Here is a 12,500-nt window from a genome sequence, read left to right as displayed (position 1 = left end):
ATTATTGAATGCCACCACAACATGTCTGCATGAAGGGCATCGAGTCAACTGGAGGAGGAGGAGAAGAGGAGGAGGAGGAGGAGGAGGAGGAGAAGAGGAGGAGGAGTGCGTTTCTACACAGTTGGCCTGTACTGTCATAACACAAGACGAGATAGACACAGTGCTTTGTGCACTTCCAGCCATCTGCACTGCACTCCACAGCGCAGTTCACTTTGACACTTGATGCATGCCAATGTGCTGCATCACGGTCATTCTGCAAGGCCCACCCCCCATTTACATCACCCCATGCATACAATGTAATGAGAACCCAATTCTGGGCCCTTTATCCCTGGCCACTGACCTCTTTGTCCCCCGACACCTGTCGACCTTCCTTGGCTCTAGTATTAAGTAAATTGCAATATGATGGCATCAGGGCCAGATTAACGCACAGGCTAGATATGGCTGCAGCCTAGTGGCCCCCACCTGCCAAGGCCACCCTGATTGGCTTAAAGTTAAAAATGGCAGAATTGTGAGAAGATGCAATATTGAAAATGTATATGATGTGTTCAGTACAGTTGGTAGACATGTTATCCTTACCTCCTAGCTCGTAACTATGATACTGTCTTTGTAAATTTGTCACAATATTTGCCTTCCTAGGGGGCCCACAGCAACCAGTAGTCTAGGGGCCCCAGGCCATCTTAATCCGGCCCTGGATGGCATGGCAGGGTTGGGTAAAGGGTGATTTATGCTCCAAAACCAACATCACTGCGGCGTGATGCAGTCAGTCACGCAGTTATCCCCCCTCGCAGTGACTGGGTGTGCTCCCTTGAAAATGTGACTGCCCGCAGTTAAGCGACGCAGTAAAAGAAGCAGCAGCCGCTGTGATTGGTTCTCTCGACCAGCCTGCCCTGTCCGGCTCGAGAACAAGCTACTTCCTTGTTATAACCTTCGTTGGGCTACGGACTGTAAGCTCTTTATTAAATAAGTTGCCCGCGCTTTGTCGTTTCATTTATTTACACAAACCAAAGACAACACGTGCGCTTGCAAGTTACGACACTGAAGTTATATTTGGACAGTTGAACTTCTTTGTTCCAAACTACCGCGGTGGCTGCCAGTGCGATCAAAAATGCACGTGACATAAAGATGTAATGTTTCATTTTCATTGTCGTCGAGTCTGTGTAGCTAGAAACAACAGACACCTCTAGTTTACTCCTTGTATTGAAGGCACTTTGAACAATCATCTCGCTGTCCCTACCGTTGCGATGGAAACGGGTAGCGCAGACCTAGAATGGAGCTAAAAATCAAAACTAACTGCGTTGATCAACAGCGTTGAGGCTCTAAAGAGAGCATAACCCGCCCTTAAGAGGGGAATGCTGCTACTGCCTACTGTTGCTGCTGCTGCCTACTGCAGGTAGATGGATTCACCACCACCACCATCTACTACTTTATCTGGGATCAGTTTTTTAACACAGCCCCCCCGCCCCGCCTGCCGCCCCCGCCTGATTAAATCTCAAGGGCGGGAGCTGCCCTTGACGAGTGACAGCACATCCGTTCACCTCTCCTGCCACCCCTCTCTGCCTCCACTCAGCATGTATATACTACACAGGGAAGTCGACAGGCAGTGGTGTGTAGGGGGGGCAAAGGGGTCACTTGCCCCGGGCCCAGGGGGGGGCAGAAGTGGATCCCCATTACATTGTGTGTATTGGGTTTGGGGTTCTTTCAGGTGACTTTGTCCTCAGACCCAGCCAAAGCTGTCAGCGGCCCTAATAGTACTGTATATGTGGCTCAAAGGCAGGGAAACCTGCACAGATTTGTCAAAGGTGTGTTGTGTTGTCTTGTGCTGTGCTGTGCTGTGCTGTGCTGTGTTGTGCTGTGCTGTGCTGTGCTGTGCTGTGTTGTGTTGTGTTGTGTATGGGTACCCTGCTTTTCACCTCCTCATCTTCCTCTTCCTCCTCTTCCTCATCCACCCACCTCTCTCAATCTCTTTCTCTCCTTTTTCAATCTCTTTCTCTCAGGGCTAGAGAGAACAAACTGATTATATGCTGGAAGTTACCAATTGTTTCAAAGTTATTGCGAAAATCTACTAGCGGGTCTTAAATATAGCCTACCGTTCCAAGTTTCAGTCTTGGCACCTTCCCTGAAATCCTTTTGTTCACTTTCTTTCTTGCTCAGGCATTCTAAGAAATGTCTCACAGGGTGATTTCAGGTGATTCATTTCCCCTGTCTTTCTTTTTCTTTTTTTGTTTCAAAGTCTGGTGTGCCTTTATTGAGGTAGGACAGTGAAGATTTTGGACAGGAAATTAGTTGGGAGAGAGATATAGGGCAGGATTGAAATCTTGCCCATTCATTACATTACACGCTTTTATACGAAGCGACTTACAGTTACTTATAGGGTATTGGCTACAGCCCCAACTACAGAATTGATTTTAAGGCAATGCTACTTGTATTTAAATCATTAAATGGAATGGGACCCACATATCTACTGGATATGTTTCAGCTGTATGCACCGGCCAGGTCACTAAGGTCAACGGAGAAGAATTTGCTGGTGATTCCAAAAGTCAAAACAAAATGTGGAGAGGCAGCCTTTAGCTTCTATGCTTCAAAGCTTTGGAACCAGCTTCCAGATGACGTAAAAAATGCACCCACTATTGATAGCTTTAAATCTAGACTCAAGACAAAGCTGTTCTCAGATGCTTTCTTAAATTATTGAATGAAAAGACGGTAAAATAAGAGAAGTAAATTAGTAAAATAAGAATTGTTTTTCAAGGTTTTATGTTTATTTATGTTTTATTTTATTATTATTTTTACCTTATGTTTTATCTTAATGTTTTAAATGTTTTTTTGACTCTAATTAATTAAGACTCCTGTTTTCCTTTCATTTACATTTGTTAACTTTGTGAAGCACATTGAGTTGCACCTGTGTATGAAATGCGCTATATAAATAAACTTGCCTTGCCTTGCCTTGCCTTGGAACAGTAGGCGTGCGGTAGGAGTGCAGAGTGGGAAGGTGGGATTCAAACTGGCAACCCTCTGAACTAAAAAGTCCATCTCCTTAACCATAAGGTCATGGCTGCCCCCATACTACTATTTAGCTGTGCATCTCTTACCTTAGTCCATTGGTTCCCAAACTTATTTCTTTGCGCACCCCCTTGTACATTTCAATGTGTTTCGCGCACCCCCTAAGTGAATGTTTTGGTGTGCTGATGGCCACTTAAGCATGGCTTCACTGCACAAATCATTGCAAATTATGCAGAAACATTTGGGGTATCCTCATTTCCAATACACCTGATGTTTCTTCCAGCATACAATTAATCATACAATGAAAAATGAAAAATATTCATTAATACTGTATAAAAACACACATATCTGCCATTGCCCAATTCAGCTTGTGCACCCCCGTGTAGCAGGCCACGCACCACAGTTTGGGAAACCCTGCCCATCCCCTTTTTTGAACAAACGCCCCCTTGGGGTCTGTACCGCCCCCGTTGAGACAGACTATCTTACCTTCTCTAGCTGGCCGGACACGGGGATGAGTTTGGGAGGGGGTCCGCCGATGTTGCCGTTGAGACCTCGCGAGTCCCGCGTCTCCTCGCTGTCGCTGCAGGGGCTGACGGCGCTGACGGTGCTCACCACCAGGTTGTCGTTCCAGTCGCCCACCAGCAGCTCGTCGTGCACGTAACCATAGTTACCGTTACCGTTACCATTGCCGTTGCCGTTGGTGACGGTGGCGGCAGCGGTGTTGGTGGAGTTGGTGGAGACCACGTTGGCCACGTTGATGATGTGACCTGAGGTCTTCATGCCGTTGACCTGCAGGGCTAGGGACTGGTGCTGATGCTGCTGCTGATGCTGCTGCTGCTGATGGTGCTGCTGCTGCTGCTGATGTTGCTGTTGATGGTGCTGTTTCTGATGCTGCTGCTGCTGCTGCTGCTGTTTCTGGTGCTGCAGCTGCTGGTACTGATATTGGTGATGCTGGTGGTTGCTTAGTAGCAACTGCTCCTGGGAGCTGGCGCTGCGCAAAGTACCGTCCTGTACCCGGAAGCAGCTAGCTCCGGCCGCCGCCTTGCGGCACTTGGCCCCGAAGTCGGAGGCGGCCTTGTGGTGGCCGTGGGAGTGGTGGTGGCGGTCCGCTGAGGAGGAGGATGAGGAGTAGGATCCAGAGGATGAGGAGGGCCCTCGGCTGGAGATGAGGCTCCCGACGGAGCCCATGTTGCCCGCTGTGGAGGAGGAGGAGGAGGCTGGAGGAGGCGGTGGTGGGGGCGGAGGGGCTGCAGGAGGCACCGCGGAGGTGATGGAGGACGAGGAGGAGGAGGAGGAGGGGGAGTGGGAGGAGGAGGCTTCCGTGCGGCCACACTGGCCCACCTCCAGGCTGGACTTGGGGTGATCAGAGGGCACCGGCAGGGCTTGGACCAGCGCCATGGCGACGACTGCAGGCCGAAGCCACACGCTCTGCAGAAGGCACAAAAAAGGGGAGAGAAAATGTAAAGTATTATTAATCATTTCAGAAAAATATTGGGTTTTTTTGTTACATCGCAGCACTCTGTAGCTAGCGTTGCTTTCGGCAGCTACAGTAGCTTTCTATCAACAGACTATTCCTCATCATTTCACCACAAAATGGGATCGTTGATACACCACACTCACAGACAAAAGGTGCCCAACATTTTTTTTATTTATTTAGTGAAAGATGAGGTAAAATGTCTTCACACTTTCTGTACATCCTTTTGAAAAATGTTACGGCCCAGATTTTGATCGACAGACCAGGTGCCCTGAGAATGGTTTGTTGACCGAAAGCTTGGTCATTCAAATTTGAAAAAGGACCTACGTACTCTTATGTGTGAAAACATTTCATACTCCTACTTTTGTTTATTTATGACAACAGCACCGTGGGACTTCATTACTTCACCCAACACCTTGTGATTTACATTTGCTTACCGGGCATTGGTTACAGTTGAGCCTTGCTCAAGGACACATCAGCAATGGCATGTGGTAGGGAGAGGAAGGGTGCAATTTGAACCTGCAACCCTCTAATATAAATCTTATATCCTTAACCATAGGCCACAGCTGCCCGACTTTACTTACAGACTTCACTTTATAACACTTTACCAAAATAGGATCTTGAGAACATTTACTTCATAGATACTGTATGTCACACAGATACAAAAAGATTTTTTTTTTTTACAGGAACACAAAGGAGTCAGCAAAACTCAATACTGGACAAGTTAAATACGAAACAGCAGACTCCGCAATAAAACACCCTCTCAGGTGCTTTCCATATGCCACTAGAAGCAACGGGCTCATTGCAGCCCTGTCACAAGACTCCACAACTGTGCCATGTCATGACGCATATCAACACAAGGCACAGAGCAAACAATACACACGCATGCCGCACACACACATATACACGCACGCACCCACGTTATTTAAAAAAAAAACATAGTTCAGCACTAGCTGTTCTAGGCACATATGTTTTGCTGGTGACAGGAATCAACAGGCAGGAAGGCTTCTGTGCCAAGTTCAGTGACCAACACAGACACAGACACAGACACAGACACACACACACACACACACACACACACGCACAAGATTTGCTTCACACAGCTGTCTGACTTGGCAGCAGGAGAGGGAGGAACAGAGTCTCACGCTGCCAGGTAAAATGTATCTACTGTATCACACCTAGAAAGCACAGAGTGAAAAAAAGAGAAAAAGTGAGGATGGAGGCAAGGAGGGAGAGAGGGGAGAAGACCGAGAGAGAGAGACAGAGAGAGAGAGAGAGAGAGAGAGAGAGAGAGAGAGAGAGAGAAAGAAAGAGAGAGAAAGAAAGTGTGAGAGAGGGGGGGGAGCGAGAGAGAGAGTGAGACAGAGAGAGAGAGAGAGAGAGGGAGGAAGATATACGTGTATATATGCAGAACACAAAAGAAGAGGAGGATAAGAACAGGGAAGAGATGAGAAAAGAGCAGAGGAGGACTATCCAGTAAGACAACCCTTTTCATCACACAGAGCTCTGGAGTCAATCTTCCAACTCTTGCCACAAGATCAAAGCACCTCTGAAGTTCAAAATAAACAAAACAAAACAAAAAAAGAAAATAATTTCCAGGGGTATCCGCATGCAGTCAGTCTATTTTGACGTCCTACTCTTTCTCTCTCCTACTCTCTCTCTCTCTCTCTCTCTCTCTCTGTCTCTCTCTAAAACTTCCCCTCTCATTTCACAGTCCTCTCATTTTACACAGCAAACATCAGCTGTGTCTCAAAAGCACCCCACCGCACTTCACTCAACTTTTAAGTATCTAAAACCACAACAACAAATGTATTGTGGTGCCACCACATCATGGGTTTATTCATTTACATGAACACCAATTTGGAATGGAGGAAACCCACAAAATGCTGACATCAAGCTTTTGACAGGAGCAGAGGAGTAGCAAGATCAAAAAGGGGCTGAGATGGAAAGGTCAATGACAGGGAGAGAGAGAGAGAGAGAGAGAGAGAGAGAGAGAGAGAGAGAGAGAGAGAGAGAGAGAGAGAGAGAGAGAGAGAGAGAGAGAGAGAGAGAGAGAGAGAGAGAGAGAGAAAAGATGGTTGAGACAGAGACAGAGGTGGAGAAAGAGAAGGCAGAGACAGAGACAGAGGTGGAGAGAGAGAGAACAAAGACAAAGACAGTCAGAGAGAGAGAGATGTTGAGAGAGAGATAGAGAGACAGAGACGGACTGAGACAGACAGAGAGAGAGAAAAAGACAACTGACAAAACAAGTCTTTACTTTCCGCTTGGGAAATGTCAGCACCCAACCCAGACGCAGCACATGGCAAAGCTGCAGTTGCCTCATTGTGTTAGTGGTGAGAACGCTGCCCACTCATACCCCAGCCATCCCTAGGGCTGGACTGGGGAAGACATAGGGCCCGGGCACTTTTGGCTTAAAGGGGCCCCTCATAATTAGCGACGCAGAACTGACTCACTGGTCGGCCCTGCATCCTCATGGGCCCCTATTTTCAGAAATGTAAAAAAAAACCTTTTTAACATTTCTGAAAATAGGGGCCCACGAGGGTGCGGGGCCCACCGGGAAATGCCCGCTATGCCAGATGGCCAGTCCAGCCCTGGTCATCCCTCTCAACAAAATGCCATCGCAGCATTACATTACATTACATTGCATTTGGCAGACGCTTTATAACCAAAGCGACTTTCAGAAGAGGACATAATCAAGCCAACATCACAAGCAAATACAAAGTGCACAGGAGATATACAGAACAACAAGTGCAGCAGACACAGGAATCTCTTGGCTCTCTGTAATAGCATCAGTCTTGCTTAGATGTCATGAGCCGAGGGAGATTTTTGTTTTGTTATTGTTATTCTGTTGGGGGACAGTGTGCAAAGTTTGCAAACATTTTCTGCATCCATTCATTGTGTAAAGCACATCACTCACACCCACCACTTGTGGATGGACTCTAATTAATGATCTCATCTGACGATTGTACAATTACAATACAATCTCTATCTTCTCTCTCTCTCTCTTTCGCTCTCTCTCTCTCTCTCTCTCTCTCTCTCTCTCTCTCTCTCTCTCTCTCTCTCTCTCTCTCTCTCTCTCTCTCTCTCTCTCTCTCTCTCTCTCTCTCTCTCTCTATCGATCTATCTATGTGTGTGTTTGTGTGTGGGGGTGGGTGTGTGTGTGCATGTGTGCATGTGTGCATGTGTGTGTGTGTGTGTTTGAATCTGAATGTGTCGCTGTCCCTCTCTCTTTGACCATTGTCCATTTCCGCCAGAAACAACATGTGTGTTAGTGTCCAGACTATTCTGACATGCTGCCACATACTATACTTTCACCATTCACACACGCATTTACACACACATGCACGCATGCACGCATGCACGCACGCACACACACGCGCGCACACACACACAGAAACAGACACAGACACAGACACAGACACACACAGATACACACACACATGCGCATGCGCACACACACACACACACACACACACACACACACACACACACACACACACACACACACACACACAGACACACACACACACACACACACACACACACACACACACACACACACACACACACACACACACACACACACACACACACACACACACACACACACACACACACACACACACACACACTTAGAGAGCAGACTATTACGTAAGGGCACATTTAACCTTCAGCAGAGACGAATTGGCAGAAGAGCAAGGTGACGTGTAGTGTAGGTCCTGCTGGCTCTAAAGGAAGTCAAAAGGCCAGACCCACTTATGGTTATAAGGCCAGACCCACTTATGGTTATAAGGCCAGACCCACTTATGGTTATTGCTTTTGTCCAGTGCCTCGCTCGCACCCCCATAAACCCACCATCTATGGTCATGGAACAAAACAGCTGGTAAAAAATGAAAACAGCTGGTAAAAAAACCTGCTAAAAAACAGCTGGTAAAAAAAGAAATAAAAACAGCTGTTTAAAAAACAGTTAAAACCAGCTGGTGAAACTGTCTGGTTAAGACTACCTTAGACACTCTTTGTGTGACAGAATCCGGTTATCGGCCTTATAAACCCACCATCTAGGGTAAAGGAACAAAACAGCTGTTAAAAAACAAATACAGCTGGTAAACACAGCTGGTAAATCTGGCTGGTTAAGACTACCACAGACAACCTCACACAATCTGAAGAATCCGGTAATCCGGTAAACTAAAAAAAAATCCCAGCTGGTGAAACTGTCTGGTTAAGACACTACCTCAGACACTCTCTGTGTGACAGAATCCGGTTATCGACCCCATAAACACACCACCTATGGCAGTGGTTCTCAACATTTTTAGAACAAACGCCCCCTTGACCTCATCATAAGCCTGCCAATGCCACCCTTTGTATTGAAAAAAATAATAAAATAGACTAATGCCCCCCAACGATAACTAAGCACCGTCCCCTCTCAGTTTGCATCCTTCTCAACGGCCTCCTAGGGCTCCGCAACGCCACCTGGGGGGCTGTAGCGCCCCCGTTGAGAAACACTAATCTATGGTAAAGGAAGAAAAACAGCTGGTAAACACAGCTGGTAAAACTGGCTGGTAAACACAGCTGGTAAAACTAGCTGGTTAAGACAGCTGGTAAAACCGGCTGGTTAAGACAGCTGGTTAAGACTACTACAACCTCACACACTTTGTGTGAAAGAATCCTGTTATTGGCCTCAGCCATTGCTTAAAAGGCAAAGGCACTTTACTGTTACCGGTTCAATTCCGGACTGAGGTTTTTTTCCCCCCCCATCTCTCTCTGTCTACCACTCGTTTCCTGTCTCTTCTCTTCTCACACTGTCCTATAAAAAGGATCCTGTTTTCTTCCTCTAATGCTGTTAAGACGTGAGGTGGAAATAAAAGTGTCCCATAACAGCCACAACAGTAGGGACACTGTGAACTCCAAAGTCTAAGGAAAGGACACCTACAACCCAAAGGACACTTGAGTGGCAGTCCCCTTGGAAAGGACACCTACAGCCCAAAGGACACTAGAGTAGCAGCCCTTGGAAACTCCCTCTCTACTCTCTGTAACTCTCTGTGTAGCTCTCTAACTGTAAGTAAGTCTGCACTGAGGGACTTGAAACATTACTGAAGTAAAGCAAGAAAACTGAAAGAAGGTTTGCAGATCCTTATTTTCGCTTTTCATTGTCATGTTACTGAGTGCTCTGCCACCGACAGTAGTGTCTCAGATCTACTCTATTTCTCCATGGCAACTAAGGTTTCACAAAGTGAAAATATCAGCTGATGCATCATTCTTGCTCTATTCTATCATCATCATCATCATCATCATCATCATCATCGTCCTCCTCCTCATCATCATCATCATCATCATCATCACCGTCACCATCGTCCTCATCATCATCATCACCATCATCATCATCATCATCATCATCATCATCATCATCATCATCATCATCACCATCGTCCTCATCATCACCATCACCATCATTACCATCACCATCATCATCATCATCATCATCAACACCATCACCATCATCATCACCATCACCACCATCACCATCGTCCTCAATATCATCATCATCAACAACTTTATTCCAGAGTCCAATTTCAAGAAGACACGCAAGCACACATACCTATACCTATATACAGAAGAAAGATAATAATATAAGTCATTTAAAAATGGAATGTCCAGGATCAAATTGTATTAAACTTTACTAGTTTAAATCACATTACATTACATCACATTAGCATTTAGCAGACGCCTTTAGCCAAAGCGACTTACAAGGATCTGGAAGAAACTCCACACTTTACTTTTGCCAGCCAGACACATCACAGTGGCATAAACTGCATTGCAGTGAAAAGTACGCTTGCACATGGTTGCAGTCCGATCCCATGCATGCAGAAACTGCAATGCAGTGTGTGTGTGTGCCCCATGTACTTAATGCTGCAATGCAGTCTTTGCATGCAGTCCTCCTCGTTTACAGGCCTGCATACATGCTTTTCAGTGTCAAAAACACACACCGGGGGGGCGCTGTGGCGCAGCGCGCTAAGCCACATTTGGGCTTGCATGCCCACAGGGACCCCAGTTCGAGTCCGGACGGGGTCATTTCCCAATCCTCCCCCATCTCTCTCACCCACTCATTTCCTGTCAGCATCTCATACTATCCTGTCAAAAAAGGCATACAAATATATTTTAACAAAACCTCACACCGGGACCGGCCGTGGCTGGACACTAGCCTGCTACACGAGCGACCCGGGTTCGATTCCCGGCACTAGCCTGCTACACGGGCGACCCGGGTTCGATTCCCGGCCCGGGTCATTTCCCCCTGTCTCTCTCACACCTCGCTTCCTGTCTCTCCTATACTGTCCTATCTAAAATATAATAAAATCCCCCCACCCAAAAAAATTCACACTGAATGTAATTCAAATGACTTACTGATGCACTGTCACAAAATGCAGGTGACATGTGCGCTGGCTGTACAGTACAAATCTTGGCAGCCATATACCTAGCTCTAGGCATTACGTTTTCATAGTGGAAGGGTGATGCTAATGGCGTATTTGTTTGCACTGCATAAAATAACTTGGCAGGTTTCTATATAGGGCTGTTCTTGGGTGTGAGTGGGTGTGATAGATTAACAATGCAATAATGCATAGATAAACGTATCGTATCTGCTGATATTCTGTTTGATTCTAATGTCATCAAAAGAGTTACGTTGTAGGGCCTCTGGACTTCTACTCCTGTGAACATTGAAAGTGACAAAAGTAAAAATACAGTGTTAATTCCCCACTTAGAGAGTCAATGTGTCTTAAGGGCTCTGCATACTTCACGTGCGCACTTTGGCGCGTGTGGCGCGAGAACCATTAATGACGTCATCACTTGCGACAGACTATTCATACTTCAAAAGCGCTTTCGCTCGCATTGTCGGAAGTGCCCTCTGCTGTTCATGAGAGAAACGGCAGTATTTTTCGCAACTCGCAGCGTGAGTTCTACGGATGTATAAAATAGAAAGCCAAACACTGCTGCTGTAGGGCTACTGAACGTCTGACTTGTGACTTACCACATTGAAACATATCTTTTTTGTTGTAGCCTACATTGCCAGATCATTCCAAGACCATGTGAGAGCATTGTTCTGGCTGCAGAATTTATAAATAGATCGCCGAACACAACGTGCTTCTGAACAAAGTAAACAATTGTTTCACTGAACAACATTTAAGAGAGAAGATAAAATAACTCTCTAGGACATTTTATTATCCTCAAAATGATACAGGATCCATTCTGTAGTAGCCTACAGTAGTTGTAGCCTCTCTTCGCAACTCCTGCTTTTTCTGCCTACCTGCGTGGTCGCTGGTGGCGCACGACAAGTTACAAAAAATGTGGGGTGCACGACGTCGCGACACGGCAGCTCGCGCCACGGCGTGTGACGTCATTTTGGGTCACGTGACGGCGCGAGTGAGGTCGCGAGTAAAGTATGAAGGAGGGTAGCGCCAGTCACGACAAGTATGAATCCACCTTTAGGCTCTGTGCTGAGGGTCCGGCCGTTAACACTTAACACTGGCTATATTAACCCATTGACACCTAAGGCACCTGCAAAAAAGGGTGCCGAATGCCTGAGCCCTTTTTAAGAAAAGCCGCCCTCAGCCTATAAAAACCTAAATATCTCAGCTTCTCAAGCACATAAAAATATGCACTAAGTTGCATGTAAACGCTAAGATCTTTCATACGAATGTGTTCATTTATCTCAAACAGAGATTTTTTACTAAACTTGTCTCAAATCACATGAGCCTGAATGTTGCGTAATGCAGCTCATCAGCATCAATGCGTTAACACTAGGGCTGTAACAATATTGTATCGAACCGAGAAATTGAGATACACAGAGTCACGATACTGTATCGCGATACAAAGAGGCAGAATCGTGATACGCCCTTTTAACGTTTTGATACCCATCAGCCCAGAAAACAACCACATGATATGAAGTGATAGTGCTTCCAAGCATCATCATTATTATATAGAAACTTTTATACATTATTTGTAGCCTCTTGTAACCTATTGTTTTTTGTCTTTGAAC

The 12,500-nt window shown here is 46.2% G+C and overlaps 1 protein-coding gene across 1 annotated transcript in view; it reads right to left on the bottom strand.

The window, feature by feature from the left end:
* Positions 1-12,500, bottom strand: part of lzts2a (leucine zipper, putative tumor suppressor 2a) — a 57,718-nt gene that overhangs the window by 11,946 nt on the left and 33,272 nt on the right. The window contains exon 2 of the mRNA XM_063191289.1: positions 3,484-4,425. Coding sequence (XP_063047359.1) covers positions 3,484-4,395 — 912 coding nt within the window. The 5' untranslated portion in view covers positions 4,396-4,425. The remainder of the gene's footprint in view (positions 1-3,483; positions 4,426-12,500) is intronic.

This window comes from Engraulis encrasicolus, chromosome 24 (genome assembly GCF_034702125.1).
Source record: "Engraulis encrasicolus isolate BLACKSEA-1 chromosome 24, IST_EnEncr_1.0, whole genome shotgun sequence".
NCBI classification, from domain to species: Eukaryota; Metazoa; Chordata; class Actinopteri; order Clupeiformes; family Engraulidae; genus Engraulis; species Engraulis encrasicolus.
This window is presented reverse-complemented; position numbering and strand designations above follow the sequence as displayed.